Source organism: Chiloscyllium punctatum, chromosome 8, assembly GCF_047496795.1.
Source record: "Chiloscyllium punctatum isolate Juve2018m chromosome 8, sChiPun1.3, whole genome shotgun sequence".
Lineage (NCBI taxonomy): Eukaryota > Metazoa > Chordata > Chondrichthyes > Orectolobiformes > Hemiscylliidae > Chiloscyllium > Chiloscyllium punctatum.
The window spans coordinates 16,712,406-16,739,179 of NC_092746.1; the positions used below are offsets into that span (position 1 = coordinate 16,712,406).

General features: G+C 41.8%; 1 protein-coding gene across 1 annotated transcript in view; it reads right to left on the reverse strand.

Annotated features, from left to right (window-relative positions):
- Positions 1-5,561: 5,561 nt before the first annotated feature.
- The window catches only part of LOC140480203 (E3 ubiquitin-protein ligase MARCHF11-like), a 131,203-nt gene continuing 109,990 nt past the window's right edge, over positions 5,562-26,774 (reverse strand). Inside the window, exon 4 of the mRNA XM_072574926.1 lies at positions 5,562-7,257. Within this exon, the coding sequence (XP_072431027.1) occupies positions 6,932-7,257 (326 nt within the window). The 3' untranslated portion in view covers positions 5,562-6,931. The remainder of the gene's footprint in view (positions 7,258-26,774) is intronic.

Sequence of the window (26,774 nt, forward strand, 5' to 3'; positions counted from 1 at the left end):
CTAATCTAATCTAATCTAATCTAATTGACGGTGAAATTGAGGGTCACCCTGCTTCAAGCAAAGGTCAAAGTAAAGAAGGTGTGAACTTCATGATGATCTCAACAAATGTGACTAATGAAGTAAAATGAATATGGGCATCTTGGCACTGTCCTAATTTCATAGCTTTGAATGAACATAATAACGTTTGCTCAGCTTTGGACTTCAGCCAGATATTGAAATAATGAGATTGCTTAATTTGTAAATCTTGGTAATTTAACTTCCTATCTACTTTCTTATCATAAGTGCCAAGGAAACTAATTTTTCTATTTGAATCTATTACTATTAAAATATTATTAAAAAAGAATCTGTCAGTGAAGTTTGACATTGGATGGTAAGAGTTTTCTTTATTGATCCAAATGCAGAAGAAAGCTTTTCAATCAATACTCATAGAATGCCTACAGTGCAGAAAGAAGCCATCTGGCCAATCAAAGCAAATCTTACTCAGACCCAGTCCCCCACCCTATCCCATAATTCTACAGTTTTACTATGGTTAATCTACCCAACGTGCATATCCCTGGATACAACGGGCAATTTAGCATGGCCAACCCACATATCTTTTCACCTTGGGAAGAAACCAGAGCACCAAACAGAAACCCACACAGGCACAGAGCCAAAGTGTAAATTTCACACAGACACTCAAGGCTGGAATTGAACCTAGATCCCTGGCACTGTGAGGCAGCAGTGCTGAACACTAAATCACATATAAGAAAACTTGTACACATTGCATTCTTTCTTGTCACCAATCACTTCTTCCTGCTCAACTTCCTGATTCTGTTCTTCTCTGACATCAGGCTGCACAGCATCTGTTTTCTTACATGTTCTTGTACACTTAGCATGTGAACTTTATTATTTGCTTTTTGAGAAAGTAGCCTGACAAAATTTGGTGGGAAAGTAATAAGCATGACTGATCTTTTAGTGCTTTACAATTTAAAAATAATTCCAGTGCAGACGTTTCTCTATGAAAATACACTTTATTCAAATCTAAAGTTGAATGGTTTCTACAAAATGGACAAGGATCAGGAATACACGATTAATTTTACTAATGATGCAAATGGCAAGCACACTTCATTCAGTTTGCTTATTTACATAAGTGTATCCTGCAGCCCAGCACGAGATGTATTGCAGAGTGGCTCCTTTCAAGGTGAGTATTTGTGCAAGGCTAGCACCACTTTAAAATCAATCTGCATTTCTAACTACCACTGACCTCAACAGCTGCCCCTTTAAAATGCCAACCTGAATAGATATTAACTACCTGAGAAAAACCGGTGTCTAGTCTGTGATTTGGGCGAGAGATAAGCTTGCTAAATAAGTATATAGCGTTTACTACCACACAAGTGATCAGGAGGTTGAGCACTTCATAAGCAGTCAGGTATTTGGTGCAAGTGGAGAATTGACCTACTGAGAGAGAATGAGGTGCTCCTTTTCATTTGTACTACCTCCTAGCAATGGTGAGTTATTTTCCACTGTCTCTAAGGGAACAGTAACACCTTACACATACCTTACTAAATTAAAACTAATTACTTAATCAAATAAAAAAATAATGTTCGAGACATGCAGGACAGATGATATACTTTAATTATAACGTCAGAATTTGTGTTTGCGTTGTTTTGCAACAGATTAAGGCGGCATGGTGGCTCAGTGGTTAGCACTGCTACCTCACAATGCCAGGGAGTTTGATCCCAACTTCGAGCAACTGTCATGTGTAGAGTTTGCACATTCTGCCCGTGTCTGTGTGGGTTTCCTCCGGGCGTTCCAGTTTCCTCCCACAATCCAAAGATGTGCGGGTTAGGTGAATTGGCCATGCTAAATTGCACATAGTGTTCAAGGATGTGTGGGTTAGCTGTATTAGTCAGGGGGAACTGTAGAGTAATAGGGTAGGGCAGTGGGTCTGGGTGGGATATTCTTCGTAGGGTCAGTGTGGACTTGTTGGCTGAATGGCCTGTTTTCACACTGTAGGGATTCTATGATTGTTATGCATCAAATGCAACTGCATGATCGACTGCAGCTGGCTAGATAACTGTGAAGGAAGAGCAAAGTGAATAAACAAAAAGTCCCTCAAGGTGCATCCTCGTTATGACACACAGAAACAAGATGCTATACGACTCAAGGGTGAACTGGAGAGTCTTGGCTCCCAGAGATGTGATATGTAAGCCCACTGGTCTTGGTATCAACCAACCAGGTCCCAGCTAGGTCAAATAATACACTCTCCCTTCTGACTCCAGCTTGGCAGAGTTAAAGACACTGGAGTGAAGTTCTATAAAGTTCGAAAGGCAGCTGGTGACCCCATTTAGCAAGCCCCTTCTATAAATTCCTATAACCATTTGGGCTCCAAAGGTAGGGGCTCTCGACCTTTTGCTGGATTAAGTCCATAAGGTTGAGAGAAAGATTCAAGTACTGGGCAAGATTGTTTCCCCAAATCCTGCCTGGGCTATGCAACCACAAACAAATGGTGAGGATATTTCATCACTTTATTTGGAAAAAAGCTCAAATAGAAAGGACATTTTACTCAGACCAAAGATGAAACCAACAGTTTTCAGACTATAGCAGCTGAATTGATATCAGGACTGGACACCACAAGTTGCCTCCAAAGGTGAGAAGGATCATTGCATTCCATGAGGCAGTTACTGGTTATCTGAAGCTGAGCAGACCCCAGCTACTCATTCACCAACATCTGTCTTCCTGTACAGGTGCATGAGGATCAGAGATTGTATCCTGATAGCAACACAATAAATATGCACTATGAAACAAAAGATAAAGATTCTCAGTATTAAAGCTGGAACATCAGGATTGTGACTTGTTACTTATTTGGATTGGCAGTAAACAAAATGTCTGTAAGATGACGTTGATTAAACATGAGCGACACATTGCTACACCTGAGAGGATAGATTGGAAAAGCACAGCCAGTCAGGCAGTATCCGAGGAGCAGGAGAATTGACGTTTCGGCCCTTCATTGGGAATGAAACCCAAAACATTGTCTGACTGGCTGTGTTTTTCCAACACCACACTCTTCAACTCTGACCTCCAGCATTTGCAGTCCGTACTTTCTCCAAGATGATAAGTTGCCCAATCTTGGATGAATATGTGCAGTCAATTCTAGCTTCCACTGACATGGTAAAACTGCAGTTAGCCCTATGAGCATGTAGTGCTCTCTTCAGAAAGCAATAACAGATTTAGATATAGATGATTGATAGATAATTGTCACAATCATATCATTTTGTCTACCATCCAGTGGAATTCAGTCACCACCTGTGAGCAAATAAGTTAATCAGCCGCTGTCACCTGCTCCACCATTCAATAAAACCATGTGGTAGGTAGAACTAGGTTGGGTTGGGATATCTGGTCGGCATGGACGGGTTGGATCGAAGGGTCTGTTTTCGTGCTCTACATCTCTACGACTCTATGTAACCCTGTCTAAGCCCGATAACTGTCAACTTCCTCAAATCATGAATCTATCTACCTCTGCCTTTAGAAGTGTATAAAGACTCTATTACCATGCTATCAGCAGAAGAGAGTTCCAAAGACTTAAACCCTTTTTGAGAAAACAGTCCTAATCTCTCTCTTACAGGAGAGCTCTCATTTTTAAATTGTGTCCCTAGTCTTGGTATCGCCTCCAAGGGGAAACATCCTTTAACATCCTACCAGATCCTCGCAAAAACTCTTTTCCATCCACAAGATCACATCACATTCTTGAGTTACTCCTCATAAGGTAACTGCCTCAACCCAGGCCTCAGTCAAGTCAACTGCTATTAACTTATTTATATATTTTCCTAAATAAGGAGACTAAAAGTACTCAAAATGTGGCCTCACTAATGCTGAATACAACTATACAAGATAATATCTCTACTCTTATATTCTATTATCCTTGCCATGAATGACCAATTCCCACTTGCCTTGCTAATCACATGCGGCACCTGCATATTAACATTTGGGATTCATGTACCAGGGTACCCAGACCTTTCTGTACTTATGAATCATACAGTCTCCCTCCATTTAAACAACAGTTTCTCTATTCTTTCTCTCACAATGGACAGGTTCACATTTTCACACATTGTACTTCCATCTCCCAACTTTCTTTCTGACTCATTTAAACTATCTACATCATTTGCAGACTCTTCAAGTCCTCTTTAAAATTTATTGCAAGTGGCCAGAACAAATCGTCCATTGATTCAGTTGTGGAATGTGTATACCATGAAATAACATAAATAACCTCCTGGTCACCCATGATACTCGGATCTACCTTCACCCATCTGGACTCCTCTTGACATTGGAATGGGATAGTTCAGGATAAGAGTGATGTTGACCCTATATCACTATACGCTAATTCAAGCCCAAATTTTCGAGATCAGCAATAGTAAATATGATGCAAATTCTAAGGCTACCAAATATCAGAATACAAATTAATTATGATTATTATTTTTGCTTATTTTTACTATACTTGAAAGAGAGTAGTAATCTAAGACACAAATTTCAGGTACAGATTGTAAATGTTATCATATTTTTAGTTCTTTGTAAATAAATTGTACAAGAATTGTCAGAGATGATCTGATTCTTCTCATTAGTTTTGTTGTAATTGAATAATTCTATATCTCTTCCAAACTCCTGCCAACAGTTTTGCAAACTCTTCCTTGCAATTCATTGTAATTACTAGGCCTAGTAGATTTGTAACAAAATAAGACAAATATTCCTGTAATGAGTAAGTATTGAGCAGTTTTAGCATAAATTCATTCTTTTGTAATAGCTAACCTTGCAAAAATCATTAGCAAGAGATATTTCAATAAAACATAAATTAGCTGGGTATCTCTGTGCACAGTAATTGCACAAGAAATAAGGGATAATGATATTTAGAGGTGTCAGAGTTAATCTGTTACTGTTTTATTGTCCATGCCTTTGTGACACCAAAGAATAAAATCCATCAGGAAAGTATAACTGTGCTAGGTTGAACCATATCTTGCCACAATTCTCAATTTCTCCTCCCCCACTCCTGGCTTGTTTTGGTTGGTTCATCACCTCAGACAAAATTAAATAATATGTGACTCATCATATAGCCATTTTGCAGGATTATATGTTTAGTAGCTGTATGAAGTTTGCCAATAGCATAGCAAATGTGGCTAATGAGGGGATGTTGATAATGGTTATAGCAATGCAGACAGATTAAAATGACAAGCCAAACAGTAAAAAGCATTTTTTATTATTCATTCAGAGAATGTGGGCATTGCTGGCTAGGATTCATTGCCCATTCCTACTTGTCTGGAGGGCAGTTGACAGTCAACCACTTTGCCAGACCAAGTAAGGATGGCAGTTTCCTTCCCTAAAGGACATTAGTAAATCAGATGAGGTTTTTCCCTGATGGAGTTGGTCATTGCCTGGCTGTTCCCAGTTGTGTGCTGTGAATTTCAATATCCCTGAGATCGAAAGCTCAACTGTGCACAAATTTATTTTCCAATATTACACAAACCCGAATGAATAACGAGTCAATTCTGTAAAGATTTAACATTTTATTAAATTAAACAATGGAAGGACATATCAATGGCATTGCAGCATCAAGCTATCATCGTTATCTATTGAACTGATAAAAAATACATTATAATGTACACAAATGAATAAGTACACCTAGAATTTGAAAGCATAAAATAACTTCACCTTTTGTTCCAGTCACATGATCAGCATAATGCACTTGCTTACAGTAAGAAGGCATTTTGTATGCACTATCTGATGTCATTTTACAAGGATTTGAGGCAGTTGTTAATACTGGTAAGGCACACAGGCTTATATACAATATTTATTACAGGCTGTTTTGATTAAAATAACTATTCACATAGCAGATTTGCAGAAGGATATTATAGAAGCTCTGGGTTCAGGTAACCTACACAAAGTTCTTCTGCTAAGGAGAGCACAATCTATTAGTAACTACCCTTAAACATTGGGTCTGGATTGAATTTAACCCAGATAACAACTCAGAAAAAAATTGTGTAAACAAATTTGGGGATGTTTCACTCCCAACTCTGGCTGGATTCTACTTTACCATGTCTAATTTTTCATAGTTTTACTTTAATTACCACATTAAATTATTCACCTGACTGAAAAAATGGAATACAATGGATGTTTGATGAAATGCAAATGTCACAATAAAATCAGGGTTAAGGCATATTGTTAACACTACGTTGTGTGGGATTCACCCTACATCTAACCCTCGCCTGCATCTAACCGTCACCAGTGCCTCACCTGGGAAAGGAACATTTGATGCCAAAATTGCATTGGACACTTTCTAATATTTCTCACCTCCTCTGACACTTAAGAAGCTGCACCTAGGTACCTTGGCTGTAAGTTACAACGTGTAAACCTTTCGCTATACTCATGTGAGTACATGTGATAATAAAGCGAATAAAGCTAAAAAAATTGACTCTATTTAATGAGTACAAGATTCACCAAGTTTAAATAATAGCAATTGGGAAACAAGTCATTTGAATTTCACTGCATTTGTTATTGCTCACTAACGGGTCATTATTTTTGTTCAATTATAATTTTCAAAGAAACTTTGTGGAATTTTTTTCAAAGTAATATGTTTGGATTTTGAAGGATGGATTAAAAAGCATTAATTTTATGTAAGTTATTTTGGCAATGTGTTTTATTTTTGAAAGCCATTAATTGCTGTACACCATGAAAAAACATTTGCAAATCCTATTGATCTACAAACAAAAATCAACTGGCATTTAACAGTTTAAAAAAATAGATATTACAGTAAGAAGTAAGCACCATATCAAAAGTGCATGCTTTCTATAAAAGTATGTTAAATATATTACATTTATTTACCCTCTATACTTCTTTGATCTTATAGCATAAATGGAACAAGGAACAAACATTCCCTAATTGTAGGGCTATGAGGCATCATTTCTCATACTGTTGTTACCCTCATCACCACCTCTGCTGAACTGTTGTCATCATAGTCCTCATCATTTGGCCTGAATCGTGTCAGTAAATGTAACAATGTGTAGCTGCAGTGAAATCCTTCAAGCATTAGCTGAGTAGAACCAACCGGCCTTTGTGTTCTGAATTGATTCAGAGACGCCCAAAAGTTCTGGTTGGTAGAACTTTCAGCATTGCTGCTGTTAATTTCTAAATCCTTTGATTTGTCATAGTTTAAAACAGTCCAGTGCAGATTTACAGCTCTCCAGCGTTTAAATACTCGATATATTGCTGCTCCTTCATGAACAATTAGACCTGTTAAAAAAGTATTATGTATGAAATTAAAAAATATGAAATTATCATAAGGAATCAGATTACAGCTCATTTTTGCTTTATGAGCATACAGCAGGCCTATGTTAATAATGAACAGCCTTTTTTATACAAATAGAATTATTTGTTGTGCACCTCTAATCAAAATACTGAGTTTGTATTTTTACAGGGAAATAGTGAGACCACATAGGAGAAATTGAGGACTGCAGATGCGAGGGATCATAGTCAAAAAACGTGGCGTCGGAAAAGCACAGCCAGTCAGACAGCATCCGAGGAGCAGGAGAGTTGACATTCCAAGCATAAGCTTTTCATTAGGAATGAGAAGTTCCTGATGAAGAGCTTATGCGCGAAACGTTGGCTCTCCTGCTTCCGGATGCTGCCTGACTGTCTGTGCTTTTCCAGCACCACACCTTTTGGATCTGCTTAGCACATCCCTAATCACTATAATTCAATCAGCAAAGGAACAGATTGACACATATATACGAGCATCATCCTTGTCTAATTATTTTATGAATTAAAATGTATTGGCTCTAAATCTTTTTCTGACAAAAAAATAAGAATATCTAACTTTATTTCTATAGAAATGTGTATTATTTTCACCGAGTAGTCACAGATTTTATCACATTATTGATAACTTTCTCAATAGTCTTTCATGAAAACTTTCAAGTGGATCAGAAAAAGACTCATAATTTAATATTATCTTAAAGATATTTATTTCATGTGCTAAATTCTGGGAATAGGAAGAACAAAAACGTTAAATTAATGAGTGATACATGCATTTTTGATTCAATTTATATCCATAATTTTCAATCAGAGTCACAATAAATCCCATTTTAAACAATGTACAGATAACTATCTTTAACTTATTGTTCACAGAGACTGGGGCGAGTGACATGATGTGAATAGATTTAGTTTGCATTATTTTGTCAATATCACATTGATGTGCTTCTGTACAAATTTCAATCTTTGGAATTAATATTTAACAGTAGAAAAGGGAATAAGTGCAACTGAAGCACTTTGATATAACTTAAAAGGACGAGGTCATTGACACATTAGGCTAGATGCATATTAATTTAAGAGATTAACAGTGAGAAAGGTAATTAAAATCTTGTGTTTTATTAATTAGCAGAACATTGAAAAACAAATGGCAGTTCAGAAGCTTTCCCATGTTTGTTCAGTAGAATCTGTGAAGAGACGGAGTTCTAAACAGAAAGTGACTTTCTCTAGCTAAGATATGATGTCGGCAAAGCTTTTAGAAATGACATTACAAAGGGAGCTAGAAGCTAAACTAACTTAAATGCATTCAGTAAATCATAAAAGGTCAGGTTTAGGACACCCCAAAGCAGATTAAGTCATTATGAAGTTTCTCTGGTTTCAAGTGGTCTACGTATGTGTTTGCTCTGTGAAGTGGAGCTGGGAGAATGCTGGCACAGAAGAAGTGCTCCACATAGCACAAGTACAACTTTTATTTGAAATGAGAGTTGAGGAACAGTCATGAAGGGGGGATTTATAGGAGAACAAGGAGATCCGGGTAGATTTGGTAGGGGAGGACAGGATGTAATAACACATTATGTGGTCCAGCCAGATCTTGTAATGTACCATCATAATTTGGTCATAATTTGACAAAGGACATGGACAGAAAGAATCTGTGCCAAGCATGACAAAGATATTAAGAATGGTTGGACAGAGTGGTCATTAACAAAATGTGTCACAGGGGTAAGACTTAGAAAGATGATGTAAGTGGAATTCAGACCAGAGGGTGAAAAGGGTGCCACCTTTTGCCTCTAATATTGACAGTAGTTCATGTTATAGCTAAGTATTTAACATAACATAACATGCCTGGAATTCATCTTTAAAAAAAAAGTTAAAGGTATGAAAACCATAAGATAAATTGAGTAATTACATGGTCGATTTCATTAAAGAAATAAAGCAAGAAATAGCAATGCATACCAAGGCTACGCACCGATTGCTATAAAATGGGATTACAATAGTTATGCGGTTGTTTTTGACTGGCATAGACATGGTAGGCTGACAGGCCTTGTCCTGTGCTTCAGCTCTCTATAACTCTAATGCAAGTATTACTGCAAATGCAGCCTGTGGAAGTTTGTGGACAATGTTGTAGTCCAAAATAATGACACCTGCAGTAAATTTCTGAGGAATTCCAGCTCAGTTGTGGAACTGGAATCTGAGGCACTGAATTTGCAGGGCATTGGAGAAGGTAAAAGTTACTTGAAGACTGGTGCAGTGGGCAACCACATCTCTTAAATTAAGTAGATTAGATTAGATTACCTACAGTGTGGAAACAGGCCCTTCGGCCCAACAAGTCTACACCGACCCTCCGAAGAGAAACCCACCCCCCCTATATTTACCCCTGACTAATCCACCTAACACTATGGGCAATTTAGAATGGCCAATTCACCTGACCTGCACATCTTTGGTCTGTGGGAGGAAACCGGAGCAAACACACACAGAGATTGGGATGGAGTGATGGCGGATAGAGATTGGGATGGAGTGATGGCAGATGGAGATTGGGATGGGGTGATGGCAGATGGTGATTGGGTGGAGCGATTGCAATTGGAGATTGGGATGGAGCGATGGCAGATGGAGAATTGGGATGGAGCGATGGCAGATGGAGATTGGGATGGGGCGATGGCAGATGGAGTTTAATCCAAACAAATGCAAGGTGATGCATTTTGGAAGATCTAATGTATTCAGCAAATAGCAAAATCCTTCGCAATGTTAACATACAGAGGGATCTAGGCACACAAGTCCACAGTTCCCTAAAAGAGGCAAGACAAATAGATAAGGCAGTCAATGAGGCATACGAAATGTTTGCCTTCAATGATTGAGTATAAAAATTGCCAAGTCATGTTGCAGCTGACTAGAACTTCAGTTCAGCCATATTTAGAATACTGCATGCAGTTTTGGTTGCCACACTATCAGAAGGATATGGAGGCTTGAAGAGTTTTACCAGGATGTTGGCTTATTTGGAGGGTATTAGTTATGAGGAGAGATTGGACAAACTTGGTTTGCTTGCACTTGGAGGCTGACGGGCAATTTGATCAAAGTTTACAAATTTATGAGAGGCATCAATACAATGGTTCGTCAGAGTCTTTATTCCCCAGGGTATAAATGTCAATTACTAGAGGACATGGACATAAAGTAATTGGGGGCAAGTTTAAAGGAGGTGTGAGAGGCCAATTCTTTCCACAGAAGGTGCTACGTGTCTGGAATGTGCTGTCCGTGGAAGTGATAGAAGCAGACACAAAAGCAATGTTTAAGACCTGGGCAGTTATGTGGACAGCATTGAGGCTAATGGTTTTTAGTTTCAAAAGGCAACCTGTGTGAGCAAAGGGCCTGTTCCTGCACAGTGCTGTTCTTTGCTCTTTGAGGTCTGATTGAACAGCTACAGCTTTGGGAGAACACCCAGTGGAGGCAAGGTGAATCAAACGTGACATCACAGGGAAGTAGTTTTTTTTAAGAAGTGCTTTTGGCGCAAAGGTGACAATAAAGGTGACAACAGAGATGGGACAACATATAATTTAGCTGCTGGGATCCAACCCAAACTGAGTTTGAAAGAAAACTGACATCACAGAAAATATAAAAGTTCATTGGCTAGTAGGTCACAGTCCGACAAGTTTAATTGGAAGCACACTAGCTTTCAGAGCGCCGCTCCTTCATCAGATGGTGAAGAAGTGGCACTCCGAAAGCTAGTGTGCTTCCAATTAAACCTGTTGGACTATAACCTGGTGTTGTGTGATTTTTAACTTTGTACACCCCAGTCCAACATCGGCATCTCCAAATCTTGGCTAGTAGGAAATTGTTGTGTGTAAATTAGCATACATGAGAAAAGTATATGTCTGTTTTTTGAAAGAAAGGATCATCTGAGAAATACCAGAAATAAGTAAGTGTCAAGGCCAATATAAGGAAATTATATAAGTAAGGCAAAGTAGGATAGGGGAAGGAGAACGATGTCAATGTAAGGGAAATAGATTTAAGAGTAAGACTAGGCACGGCAGAGGCACTCAGTCCCGTGTGTTGCACAGCTGACCACATGTGGGAAATCTGAGACACCCCTGGCAGTCCGAATGACCATGGAATCATAGAATTGTTAGAGCTCAATAGTGTGTGGTGCATCATTGCTGCACCAGCTCTTCAAATGAGCATCATCACCTCGTGCTAAACACCGCTTTTGTCCCCGAACCCTCACAATTCTATCCAAATAATTATCCAATGCCTTCTTGAATGCTTCAATTGAATCTGTCTCCATCACATTTGCAGGCAGTGCATTCATGTCTGAACTAATTGCTGCGTGTACTTCACTTTAAATCTAGGCCCTCTTATTTTTGTCCTTTTACGGGCGGGAGTAGCTTTTCCCCATTTCCTCCAGTTAGCCGCTCATTATTTTAAAAACCTCATCAAATCTCATCTTAACCCTTCTGTCTCCAGGATATAGTCCTGACCTCTTCAATCTGTCCTCATAACTGAGGTCTCTCATTCCCGGAACTATTCCCTAAGTCACTTCTGCACTAATTCAATGCATTCACATCTTGCTTATAATGTGGCACTGACACCTTACACAATACTCCAGCCGAGAGCTGACCCATTCTGCCACCAATACCACCTGTCTGACCAACTTGAGCGCTGACTTTCAGAGTTTGAGTGTTTCCACAAAGTAGAGAATAATGTGGATAGCACATTGTTGGAAAGTGCAGTAGGAGAGGGAATGGGTGACCCTCAGTCAGAAGAAGTGAGGGAGACAGGTAATCAGGAAAGCCCCAGAGCACTTCTCACTCAAAAACAAATCTTCTGTGTTGGCAAGTAATGAGAGTGATAGTTCCTTTGGGGAGTGGAGCCAGAGCCCAGCTGTACAAATAGGGAGCAGAAAGAGAGGGAGAGCAATAGTGGTAAGAGTGAGGGACACAGCAGCCACACTCACAACTCCAGGATGGTTTGTTGCCTCCATGGTCACTAGGCCAGGGTCAAGGATGTCACTTATCTGATGATCTCCCCTCAACAGCCTCCAGCTCATGATCCCCTAATCCCTGTTTCTACCTTCTCCTCAGAATCCACAAACTGGTCTACCCCAGCAGACCCATCGTCTCTGGCATTCCCTCCCAACAATTCTTCTAACACTTTATGTTGGTTTCAAAATTTCCAGTTTATGGGTACCAGCTGCCTTCTCTTCATCATGTACGTGCAATCCCTTTACACATCCACTACCTTCCGAATGGTCTTAGAACTCTTTGCTTCTTTCTGGAAGAAAGGCCTAAACTGTTTCTATCTACCATCACCTTCCAACTGGCCAACCTTTGAGATCAAACGGGTGGGCCATGGATACCAGCATGGACCAGCTATTCCTATCTATTTGTGGGTACATATTACATTCGTTGTTCCAATCCTACTCAGGCCCAACCAAAACTCTTTCTCCAGTACATCAATTACATCATTCTGCTGCTTCCCTTTCTTGTTCGGAAATGGAAACGTTTATCAATTTCTCTTCAAGTTCCACCCTGCCGTCACCGTCACCTGGTCCATCTCTGACTCCTCTCTTCCCTTCCTCAACATCCCAGTTTCCATTGCGGAGGATTGGCTCACCATCAATATCCATTACAAACCCAACAACTCCCACAGTCACCTGGACTACACATTCGACAAATTGCTTCCTGTAAGGGCTCCTTCCCATTCTCCCAATTTCTGTCTCTATTACTTTTGTTCTGATGATGCCACTTTCCTCGGGGGAGCCTCAGACAAGTCCACTATTGTGATTGGCAGGGCCCTTAGCTGTGGCCAAACTATCTCCTGCACTTCTGCCCTCACCTCTTGTCTTTCCTTCCACAATATTGATAGAGTCCCCCGGTCCTTACTTACATTCCAACAGCGCCTGCATTGAAAGGATCATAAGCTGCCATTTCCGTCACCTCCAGTGGGATGCCATGATCAGACACTTAGTCCCCTCCACTTTCATGTCAACATTCTATAGGGGCCGTTCCTTCTGGGACACCCTGGTCCCATGTCCTCCACTCCCAGGACCTCCAATGCAATCATAGAAGGTGCAACATTTAACACTTCATTAACACTTCATTATCCAAGGCCCCAGAAAACTTTCTGGGTGAAGCAGCGATTTAGCAGCAGAAGTGATAGACTCCCTGCGTTTGGTACCCTGTGGTTAAGGTTATCGACCTTGTGGAATGCTCCTCCTGCAATATGTGGGAAATCAGGAACACTTCAAGTGCCCACACTGACTACGAATGCAGGAAGTGTGTTCAGCTCCTGCTCCTGATTTACCACAGGGAGTGCCTGACGACGCAAATGGCTGCACTATGGAGCAACAAGAGGCTGAAAATATCATGAAAACATATTTAGTTAGCTGACCACACCAGCATTAAGCACTACACAGACAGAGGAGAGTTAGGTGACCACCAGGAAGGTGAGTAAGCCTGGGCAGGCAGTGCAGGAATCCCCTATGGCCATTCCCTTCCCAAACCACTTTGGATACTGTTGGGACAATGGCCTCTCAGGGGAAGCAGCAGATCAGTGGCAGCACAACTAGCACAGCAGGGAGGGCCAAAGTGGCAGTGAGTACTAGTGATAGGTGTTTCTGTGGCTGCAAGTGAGACTCCAGGACAGTGTGGTCTCACTGGTGCCAGGGTCAAGGGTGTCTCTGATTAGGCAGATGATATTCCTAAGGGGAAGGGTGAGTGGAGGAGGTTGTGGTCCATGTTGGTACTGATGACACAGGCAGAAAGAGAAATGAGGTCCTGTAAAGGGAGTTCAGGTAGGAAAACTGAAAAGCAGAATCTCTAGCAGGAACAGGATGACTTCCTGTTCCACATGCCAGTGAGGTTATATGTAGGAAGATGATACAGTTAAATATGTGGCTCAGTGTTCCAAGATGGCGGCATCCTGGTAGATCGCATTTTTTGGGCTCCGTGCTGCAACCCCAACCAACAGAGCCAGAACCCATCCCAAAGACTTTACTGTGAGTGAAAATACAGTAAAGGAGCTAGAAACCTGAAAATAATCGACTTATCTTTGTCCTTGTAGCTGGAGAATGCCGAAGAAAGGAGGAAGCTCACCCAGGGCCAAGGCCACAGCCTAGCCCTCTGAAGCAGTGGTCTTGCTTACTCACCAGACCCTGGTTGAGGAGCTGGCCAAACCTCGCGAGGGCCTGAGGAAGCAGATTGAAGAAAAAAAACCAAGGAGAAGCTGGCTCCAATATCTGCTCTGGTGCAAGACCTGGGGACAAAAGGACTGATAAACTTGACCGCTGGGCCGCAGGGGTAGAGGCAGAGACTAACTCCTCCAACAGCTGGATTGAAGCCCTGGAAACACAGGTCTGGGGTCTGTTGATTCTAGTAGACGATATCGAAAACAGAGGCAGAAGAAAGAACCTGCACGTTGTTGGCATACTGGAGAGGATGGAAAGTGAGTGGCTGTTGGAGTTTTTCAAGAAGTGGTTCCCAGAATTCCTTGGGTTGGAGGTTGAGAAGGGAAGGCTAACAATTGAAAGAGCCCACCAGATCATGGCACAAAAATCAGGTGCAATCAGTGCCCAAGCCCTATCCTGGTAAAGGTTCCATCATTATGAAGACAAGCAGAGGGTCATGGAAGCTTCCAGAGCCCTAGGGAAGAATCCATGGGCGTTGGTATGTGGTGGCTCCAGGGTCATGTTTTTTCAAGACTTCTCAGCGGCAGTAGTCCGAGAAAGGAAGTCCTACGATGGCATCAAGAGGAGATTGAGAGAGCTTGGGATCCAGTATTCTTTAAGATTTCCAGCGGTGTTTCGGATCAATCATAGTGGATCCATACATTTGTTCGACTCGCCAGAGAAAGTGAAGAACTTTGTGGGACATGTTGATTTAGGTTGAATGACCAAATAGGTGTCGGGGACAGAGCTGTTCGGGTTTGTTTTTCTTTAAAAAGAACTCCTTTCTGGTAATAAGTTGCGTGAATGATGTCCAGGATGGATAGGCTATTTACCTTTCATCTCTAAGTTATGTGAAGGGATGGGTGACATAATTATTTTTAGTTTACTTGTTTATAGTACTAACATTGCTCTTGGTGTTTTTTTTTCTCTAACCGGGTGGTCTGTGAATGTTACACAACCCTAGCTGGTTAGATGGTTGTACCCCCTTTGAATGGGGGGTAAATTTCTCCAATCAGTGCCTTTGGCGATTTTCTTGCCTTTCCGTTTTTGTAAGTTTTGTAGATTTGTTGGCTGTAGTTGTTTTAGTCTGTGTAGTTTTTGGGTTATGTGGATTCTTTTGCATTTAAGCTCAGCGATCTGTAGTTTGGGTTCTTCCTCTCTGGAGTCTAAATGCCGGTGCTGTAGATGGTTATGGCTAAGGATGTGTTCAAGTGATGCACCTGGAACATTAAGGGAGGGTTCACTTGCCTATGAAGAGGAAGAAGGTACTTTCCAGTCTTAAAAGGGAGAGGGTGGATGTTGCCTTATTGCAAGAAGCACACCTAGATGATGCAGAGCATTTGAAGGTGCAACAGGATGGGTATGACCAGGTTTATTTTTCATCTTTCAATACGAGGGGTAGAGGGGTGGCCATTCTAGTTAGTTAAAATCTCCCATTTAAGTTATTAGGATGCATTAAAGACACACACAGGAGATTTTTAATCCTTAAAGTTTTAATACATATGGAAGAATATGGGATCACAAATGTTTACTGTCCCCTTGCCCACTCCCTTAAATTCTTGACAGATGCACTTTCCAGACTGGTTATCCTTACAGTAGTCAGACTGCCCAAAGGCCTGCCAATATCTTCTTTGCAATCTAAACAATTAAGGGATCTGTGTGCTGAATTGGGGTTGGTAGATGTTTGGAGGCACCTTCACTCGACTGGCAGGGACTTCACTTTCTTCTCGAACCCACATAAATGCCATAACAGGATTGATCTTTTTCTGATCCCCACAGTATATCTGGGCTCAGGGGCATCATGTACAATTAGCAGTATCACTATTTCTGATCACGCCCCAGTGTATTTAATGGTTAAGAGTAAGGATACAGTGGGAGGCTTGAGGCACTGGCAACTGGACCTCTTTATTTTCAAGGATAGCACGTTTATCGAATTCTTTTCTATTGAGTTTGGTGCTTTTTTAGGAATTAATTCAGGCTTGGCCAGTAACCATCCATTCTCTGGGAAACAGCTAATGCCATTGCCAGGGAGTTGGTTATCTCCTACTCTGCCAGTAAGAAACAGCAGACGGGTGAGCAGCAATGCTTGCTCGAGACAAGTCTGAAAGTAGCTGAGAAAGCATACCAGCCCTCACTGGTTAAACTGAAGAGATCATAGTGCTTCAGTCTATACTGAATTCCATGCTCACATGGACGGCCAAGAGAGAGCTTACATTTGCAAACCAAAGGCTGTTTGAGCATGGGGATAAACCGGGCAAGTACTTAGCATACCTTGCCAGGAAAAGAAGTGTCCCCCGATCCATTACCTCAATCAGGGAAGATACTGGAAACTTGACCTATGATTCTAAAAGAATTAATGCAGCATTCCAGAAATTTTATTCTGAATTATACCAGTCTGAAAGCTGAGAGAGTGGGTGGGTTAGGATGGAGTCTTTTCTTTTTAAAGAACTTGGACCTTCCAGGAGTGACCCCTGAACAAGGGCATTTCCTCAATGCCCCATTGTCAGAGCAAGAGGTGCAGGAGGCTGTGAGGCAACTCCAGAATGGGAAAGTGCTGAGTCCTGACAGGCTCCCCAGTGAGTTCTCTATGGAATTTATAAGTATACTGTCAGGACCACTGCTTAGTATGTTTAACGACTCACAGAGTTGTGGCCACCTCTCACCATCTCTCTCATTTTTAAAAAAGGGAAGGCCGCGGTGGACTGTGCTTCCTATTGACCCATTTCATTTCTGAATGTCAACTTCAAAATCTACCAAGACTCTAGCATTAAGGCTGAAAACTGTACTCTCTCCATCATTAAGAAGGACCGGACAGGGTTTATAAAAAGTCACAGATTGATGGATAATGTCAGGAGATTACTTAACATGATCCAAGTATGTCAACAGCAATTGGTACAGGGATTGGTGATCTCCTTAGATGCGGAAAAGGCATTTGACAGGATCGAGTGGCCATATCTTTTTCATACTTTGAAGTGGTTTGGTCCGGGAAGGACCTTCATCAGGTGGCTGGAGGTTTTGTATAGTGATCCTCTTGCTGTGGTCCTCACCAATGATGTATGGTCAAGCAATTATAATATTTGTAAGGCCAGTCGACAGGGCTGTCCCCTGTCACCATTGCTTTTCACATTGGTGATCGAACCACTGGCAGAGGCAATTCACAGGGATCCCAATATAAACACTCCAGAAGTGGGGATGAAGTCACATAAGATCGCACTGTATGTGGATGACGTTCTTGTCTTCTTGTGAAACCCAACATTCTCAGTGCCACATCTGACACAATGCATCAAAATATTTGCTGGCTTCTCAGGTTATTAGATCAATTTTGTGAAGTCAGAGGCCATGCCCATGGGTGGTCTCCAGATTATGCCTGATCCTGAGGGCGGATCTCGGTTCCCCTTTAGATGGTTTCTCTACTTAGGTAATTTATCACTCCCATTTTTGATCAGCTATTTAAAGTCAATTTTGCCCATTTCTTCAACAGAATCAAGCAGGACCTTTGTCGATGGACGACGCTTCCAATCTCTTGGTTAGGTCGGATAGCCCTTATTAAAGTGAACATTCTGCCCGTCTGCTGTATCTTACTAAGCAAACATTTAGCAGACTAAACAGTTGGTTCAGTTCCTTTATCTGGTATCCCAAACGACTCCTAATTAAACTGCAGTTACCTTACAGGTTGGGAGGAGTGGGCCTCCCAGATATCAAAAATTATCAATTAAGCTCTTTGGTATCTTATGTGAATGACTGGACCCCGCTGGGGGGGGAAGCGGGGGAGCCCTCATTCACTTTGGTTGGACATTGAAGCGTTTCAGCCAAGATGCCTCCTTAATAGCCTTCTGTTCCAAGACAAAATGAGGACAGTTAAGGAATATTGCCATAGCCCAATAGTCATCAATAATGTCAAGGCATGGAGGGCAATGCATCAGGGTGAAGGCATTATTGCCAAAACATCATTCTTGACAATCTTAGTTGGTATGCCAAGTTTTCAGCCAGGGATGATGGACTCTGGGTTTAAACTATGGGCAACTAGGGGCATGTCTTGCCTGGGTGATTTATTCGAAGGGGACATATTGATGTCCTTTGACAAGTTGGCTCAGAAATATGAATCGCCCAGTAGGGACCTCTTTCATTTCTTTCAAATTAGAAACGTCATACAAAAACAGACCACACTTCTAACACAGGCGACTGACTGTGTGGAGTTTGCACATTCTCCCCGTGTCTGCGTGGGTTTCCTCTGGGTGCTCCGGTTTCCTCCCACACTCCAAAGATGTGCAGGTCAGGTGAATTGGCCATGCTAAATTGCCCGTAGTGTTAGGTAAGGGGTAGATGTAGGGGTATGGGTGGGTTGCGCTTCGGCGGGGCGGTGTGGACTTGTTGGGCCGAAGGGCCTGTTTCCACACTGTAAGTAATCTAATCTAATCTAATCTAATCTAACTGATTCTTATAGGTCCGACATGGAGAAGAGGGTACTGAGTGCTGAGAATACACTTTCTGTTAGCAATGTTTATCACCTACTGGGAGAGGGTCCCTTGGACAAGTCCGAATGGCTCTGCAAGGTACGGGAGAGGGAGCTGGACGCTGAGATCTCTTCTCAAATATGGGAGCATATCTGGGAAAATGCAAAAAGGATCTCGATTTGCAAAGGACCCACACATTGCAACTGAAGATCCTCCACAGGGTCCACTTGGCTCCAGACCGCCTTTCCAAATTGAAAGCAGGAACATCTCCAATGTGTCCTAAATGTAAAGTGAGTATGGGCACACTCACTCATTGGCTCTGGTCCTGCCACAGGCTGCGGGTATACTGGAGCACTGTGGTCGGTGAAATAGAGAAGGGCTTTGGGGACACAGGTGGAGATGGACTCAGTATCTCTCCTTCTTGGCTTTGTTAATTCACTTCCATGAGATGCATACAAAAAAAAGAGGCTTTTCAGTATCCTGACTTTTTGTGCAAGAAAGAACCTTCTGTCAGGGTGGGTATCTGAAACCCCCCCCCCCAGGGCTGCATGAGTGCCAGTCATGGAACACATCCCCTTAGACTTTCTCACAAGTATGGTGCATCATAAAACTGAGAATTTCTATAGACATGGAGGCTCCTTTTGGACTATCTGGATACAGATATGTCCACCACACTAATAAGAGCCTTTATATAGCATGGCAATTCTATGTAATGAATCTGGTACCCAAAGAGGAGGAACTTTGAACACTTGAATATGTATAAACGTATGCGCTCAATGATCAAGGGCTGTTACTTTGTTTTGCTGAGCTGTGTATTGGTAATAATCATTATTATTATTGTTCAGATTTTCCTTTTTTAGCTTAGTTATTAATTATGTAAACAGCAGTTTGTTTTATTAATATTGGTTTGAATTGTTTGATTTTTAGATTACTGTTAAGTTTAGATTAGGTTACTTTCAGTGTGGAAACAGGCCCTTCGGCCCAACAAGTCCACACCGACCTGCTGAAGAGCAACCCACCCAGACCCATTCCCCTACATTTACCCCTTCACCTGACACTACGGGCAATTTAGCGTGGCCAATTCACCTGACCTGCACATCTTCGAACTGTGGGAGGAAACTGGAGCACCCGGAGGAAACCCACGCAGACACGGGGAGAACGTGCAAACTCCACACAGACAGTTGCCTGAGGTGGGAATTGAACCCGGGTCTCTGGTGCTGTAAGGCAGCAGTGCTAACCACTGGTGCTAACCATTGTGTTTGTAATATTCAATAGAAAAAAAATTCCTTTTTTTAATAAAAGTATGTGGTGAAAGAGCTGGTGTAGGAGGGATGGACTTCGGGTATTTGTATCATTGGGCTGCTTTCCTGGGCAATGGGGACCCATATAAGACAGATTGGTTACATTGAAATTGGAGAGGCTCCAATATGCTGACAGGGAGGTTTCCCAGTGTAACTTGGGAGGGTTTCAACTGGTAAGGCAGCAGTGTGGGAACCAGAGCAGTAAGTCAGCATGTAATGACTGAGAAGGAGTTAGAGACTAAGGCCAGTAAGGCTAGCAGGATGAAAAGACTGGAAGAGATCACTGAAATCAGTAGGACTGGCAGTCTGAAGTGCATTTGTTTTAACACAGGCAGCATGACAGATAAGGCAGATGAACTTCAGGCTTGAGTTACGTACGTATACCTCTGATGCTGTAGCAATTACATAGACTTGGTTGAAAGAGGGACAAAACTGGCAGCTTAATACCCCAGGATTAAGGCGGCCCAGGTGAGATAGAGAGGGGTGTAAAAGAGGTCAGGGTGTTGCATTATTGATAAAGGAGAATATCACAGCTGTACTGAGGGAGGACACTTTGGCAAGCTCATCCAGCAAGGCCATATCGATAGAGCTCAGGACTAGGAAAGGTGCGATCATTTTAACAGGATTGTACTGCAGCCAATTGGTGATAGAAGTGCAGATCTGTGGATGTTTTACGTAAAAATGTAAAGCCAGCAGGATGGTTGTTGGCTGATTTGTTGGGTTGGATGGATGATTTTTATTTCCCGTATATTGACTGGGACTTGAGCAGTGCCAGGAACTTGGATGAGGGGGATTTGTTATTTGCGACCAGGAGAGTTACTTGATGGGATGGGGCCATAGTTGACATGGTAATGGGAAAATAGTCCAGTTAGGCGGGTGAACATTTCAGCAACAGCAGTAATACAGTAAGTTTGAAATTAATTATGGCTAAGTCCTCTGGGGAATGTAGAATGGTGGCAACCATTTGAGGATAAATTCACATCTGTTAGGTGGGGATCTTTTTTTTGGCTAACTGGTTAAGGTTCAGAAACAGCATGTTCCTGTGAAAATGAAGGATGGCTAGCTTCAGGAGCCAAGAGAAATTGAGAGCTTAGTCAAAAAGAAAAAGGAAATTGAAGACAGACAGAGTCATAGGGATGTACCGCACGGACACAGACCCTTCAGTCCAATGTGTCCATGCCAACCAGATATCCCAACCCAATCTAGTCCCATTTGCCAGCACTTGGCCCATATCTCTCTAACCCTTCCTATTCATATACCCATCCAGATGCCTTTTAAATGCTGTAATTGTACCAGCCTCCACCACTTCCTCTGGCAGCTCATTCCATACGTGTACCACCCTCTATGTGAAAAAGTTGCCCCTTAGGTCCCTTTTATATCTTTCCACCCTCACCCTAAACCTATGCCCTCTAGTTCTGGACTCCCTCACCCCAAAGAAAAACCTTGTCTGTTTATGCTATCCATAGCCCTCATGATTTTATAAACATCCTCAAAGAATACAAGGATAGCAGGAGAGAACTCAACAAGGAAGTAGGAGGGCTAAAGGGGGCCTTGAAACACATTTGACAAACAAGATTAAGGAAAATCCCAAGGGGTTTTATATGAATGTAAGGAACAACACCTACAGAAAGGATAGGTCCACTCAAGGACAAGGAGGGCACTTACATGTGGAGATGGAGAAAATGGTAAGGTACTTAGTGAATACTTTGCACCACTATTCACAAAGGAGAAGGACATGGTGGATGGTGAATCTGAGGACAGGAGTGTTGATATTCTATGGCATGTCAACATAAAAAAAGGAAGTGTTGGATGTTTTGAAAATAATTAAAATAGTCAGGTCTGCAGGACCTCATGAAATCAAACCTTGAGTGCTGTGGGATGCAGGTAAGGAAACGTGGGTCAACCTACAGCACGTGGACTGCAGCGGTTCAAGAAGGCATCTCACCATCACTTTCTCAAGGGCAACTAGAGATGGGTAATAAATCCTGGCCAGTTAGTGCCCACATCCCACAAATGAATGAAAGAAGTATTAAGAGCTGATTTAATGGACAGAAACCAGAGAGGAAGAATAAAAGTAAGAGTTAATTTTCAGGATGGCATGATGTAACAAAGTTAAAAATCACACAATACCAGGTTAGAGTTGAGATTGTGGTGCTGCAAAAGCATCAGAAATGAAGGGCTTATGTCTGAAACATCAATTCTCCTGCTCCTCAGATGCTGCCTGACCTGCTGTACTTTTCCAGCACCACTCTAATCTAAACTCTGATCTCCAGCATCTGCAGTTCTCAGTTTCTCCTAATACCAGGTTATAGTCTAACAGGTTTAATGGAAGCAATAGCTTTTGGAGTGCTGCTCCTTCATCAGGTGGTTGTGGACAGGAGCAGCGCTCTGAAAACTCCTGCTTCCAAATAAACCTGTTGGACCACAACCTGGTGTGTGAGATTTTTAACTTTGTCCGCACCAGTCCAACACTGGCACCTCCACATGTTACAATGTTAGGGTACAAAGGATCAGTTTTCAGGCTCGATATTCACAATCCACATTAGCAGTTTTGATGAGGAGACCAAATGAAACATAGAACAAAGAACATCGAACATTACAGCAAGTACAGGCCCTTTAGTCCTTGATGTTGCACCAACCAATCTGAACCCCATCTAACCTACACTATTTCATTATGATCCATATCATTTAATGACCATTTAAATGTCCTTCAAGTTGGCGAGTCTACTACTGTTGCAGGCAGTTCATTCCATGCTCTTACTACACGGAGTAAAGAAACTACCTCCAACATCGGTCTTATATCTATTACCCCTCAATTTAAAGCTCTGCCCACTTGTGCCAGCCATCTGAGGAAAAAGGCTCTCAAGGTCCACCCTATCTACCCCTCCGATTATCTAATATGTCTCTATTAAGTCACCTCTTACCTTCTTCTCCCTAATGAAAACAATCTCAGTCCCTCAGCCTTTCCTCTTAAGACCTTCCCTCCAACATCCTGGTAAATCTTCTCTGAACCCTTTCCAATGCTTACGTGTCTTTCCTATAATGCCCAGAGTTTCCTACAGCTGCAACATGACCTCATGGGTGTGAAACTCAATCCCTCTGCTAATAAAATGCAACACACGGTACACCTTCTTAACAATCCTATCAACCTGGTTGGCAACTTTCAAGGATCTATGTACTTGGACACAGAGCTCTCTCTGCTTATCTACACTACCAAGAACCTTACCATTAGCCTGCTACACAATATTGCTGTTACTCCTTCCAAAGTGAATCATCTCACACTTTTCTGCATTAAACTCCATTTGCCACCTCTCAGCCCAGCTCTGCAGCTTATCTTCTGTAACCTGCAACATCCTTCAGCATTGTCCACAACTCCACCGACCTTAGTGTCATCCGCAAATTTACTAACTCATCCTTCTACACCCTCATCCAGGCCATTTATAAAAAATACAAACAGCAGTGGACCCAAAACAGATCCTTGTGGTACACTGCTCGTAACTGAGCTCCCGGATGAACATTTCCCATAAACAACCACCTCTATCTTCTTTCAGCTAGCCAATTTCTGATCCAAACTGCTAAATCACCCTCAATCCCATGCCTCCGTATATTCTGCAATCGCCTACCATGGGGAACCTTATTAAAGGCCTTACTGAAATCCATATACACCACATCAACCGCTTTACCCTCATCTAACTGTTTGGTCACCACTTCAAAGAACTCAATTAGGTTTGTGAGGCATGACCTACCCGACACAAAACTATGCTGACTATCCCTAATCAAATTACTCCTTTCTAGATGATTATAACTCCTATCTCGTATAATCCTTTCCAATACTTTATCTACAACTGAAGTAAGGCTCACTGGTCTATAATTACCAGGGTTGTTCCTACTCTCCTTCTTGAACAAGGGAACAACATTTACTATCCTCCAGTCTTCTGGCACTATTCCTGTAGGTAAAAACAAGGACTGCAGATGCTGGAAACCATATTCTAAATTAGAGTGGTGCTGGAAAAGTACAGCAGGTCAGGCAGCATCCGAGGAGCAGGAAAATCGACGTTTCGTGCAAAAGCCCTTCATCAGGAATAGAGGTAGTGTGCCTGCAGAGTGGAGAGATAAATGAGAGGAGGGTGGGGGTGGGGAGAAAGTAGCATAGAGTACAATAGGTGAGTGGGGGAGGGGATGAAGGTGATAGGTCAGGGAGGAGGGTGGAGTGGATAGGTGGAAAAGAAGGTAGGTAGGTAGGACGAGTCATGGGGACAGTGCTGAGCTGGAGGTTTGGAGCTGGGGTGAGGTGGGGGAAGGGGAAATAAGGAAACTGGTGAAGTCCACATTGATGCCCTGGGGTTGAAGTGTTCCGAGGCGGAAGATGAGGCGTTCTTCCTCCAGGCGTCAGGTGGTGAGGGAGCGGCTGTGAAGGAGGCCCAGGACCTCCATGTCCTTGGCAGAGTGGGAGGGGGAGTTGAAATGTTGGGCCATGGAATCAGAAGAAGGGCTTATGCCCGAAACATCGATTCTCCTGCTCCTTGGATGCTGCCTGACCTGCTGCGCTTTTCCAGCAACACATTTTTCAGCTCTGATCTCCAGCATCAGCAGTCCTCACTTTCTCCAAGAATATGACAGATAAAACATTATGTGAAAAAACATGAAGTTATCAACTTTTGTTGGAAAAACAGGAAATGCACATTTTTAAAAAATGTTGAGTGACTGGGAAGTGTTGATGCCCAAAGTGATCGGAGGGAAGTTCCTTGTTCAGGAATCACTGAAAGCAAGCACACAGGTGCAGCAAGCAGTTAGGAAGATATCAGAGTGGAGGTCAAGACCCCTCAGATAATTAAAACCGAAAACACCCAGAGAAGATCACCTCACTTCATAATCTGATTACGAAGTATGACAAGGCATATAATCTATCTCCCAATCCCTAATCTGTTTATAACGGAATGGTTAAATGAAATGGCATCCTTTCACCCACTCTAACTAACAAGTTACAATTTATTTACCTCACTCCAACAGTGAACAAATTAGCAGAATTCCTAACAAACTGAACAATTACTCCAGAAATGAATTAAATTCTACCAGTATGCTGTTTCAATAACACAGGTCCCATTTATGTAAACCAAATTAATAAGTAAATAATAATTTAAAACTTAGTCTCTTAAGTTTGCACTGTTTATGTCTTCTCCACTTTATCTCCAATCTTCTTTCTGCTGATCTCACGTCACAAAATGCCTTTCTTCTGTGAAGATTTTGAGCTGGAAATACTGTGGGACCTTTGATGGGTCTTTTTGGAGAACTTAATTTTGTGTGAAAACCAGGTTTGTCTTTCAGATGGTGGACTTGCTTTCGCTGCAGCTTAAGTTTGACTCCCCCTTCAGATGAAAGTTGGCTCTCCCTTCTCATTTGAAAATGCCTGCATCTTTTATATCCGTGATTTACATTTAATTTCTTTCCAATCGGATTGGTTTGATGTTGTCAAAGCTAACAGATTTGAATTTAATTGGCCCTTAATCTCTAAGTGCCTTTTTAAATTAATTAGCTGAATTTAAACTGTTGACTGGGTAAAAATGTTGCTTGGGCCTGCTAACTGAAAAGTCTCTTGATATGCTCCTTTCAGTTCTTGGGCTCTCTGTACAATGCTTGCAAACCTCCAAGCACAGACAAAGCGCAATCTTTTAAAATGGACCTTACACTGTTTTTCAATTCATTTTACAATCTTTCCAATTTTTACATACTAACTTTGTGACACTTCCCCCCTTGAGAAAAAACGAACCCAACATGATGAAAAGGTGGCTACTTTTTTTTTAACCTCTTCTCAATCCTAACGCCATTGTTATTAGCTCCATCGATCATAATAATTTTGTATATTTATAGAACCGGCATGGTCCAGTGTTATATCTTATCTACACATTTTCTTTTAAGCCCGTAATAACGCATCTGCAATAACATTTTTAGACCTGCAACATGTACAATTTGTAAATTAAAAGTCTGTAACATAAGACCCCAATGACATAGTCTTTAAATCTTTCCAAAAAAGAGAGAGGGTTGTGGTTCGGACACAACTGTCTCCGAAGCATTGTTTGTCACATAACCATTAAAACGTTGTAAGGCCAGTACCAAACTCAGTAACTCTTTTTCAATGGTGGAATATTTCCTCTGGTGAATATCAAGTTTCTTGGAAAAAGAACAAGTTAGCCTTTTAATTCCATTATCATCTTCCTGCATCAACACAGCTCCAACCCCCATATCGCTGGCATCCATTGCGACTTTAAAAAGGGTTTTACAAACTTTGGTGTGACTAAGACTGGTACGGTGGCTAACACGGCTTTTAAATTCTCAACTACCTCCTGGGGTTGTTCTGTCCACTGAAAGCTTGTGCTCTTCTTTAGCAAATCTGTCAGCAGTGCCATCACACTACTAAAGTTTGGGACAAACTTCCAGTAGAATTCGCTCAGTCCCAAAAACCGAAGCATCTCTTTGGTCTTGGAAATTCCTCAATGGCTTTTGTCTTCACATTTGTTGGGGTCATGTTTCCAAGTCCCAAGAACGTCACTTCTGCCTTCACAAGTTCAGAATTTTCTAAATTTAGAACCAGTTTTAATT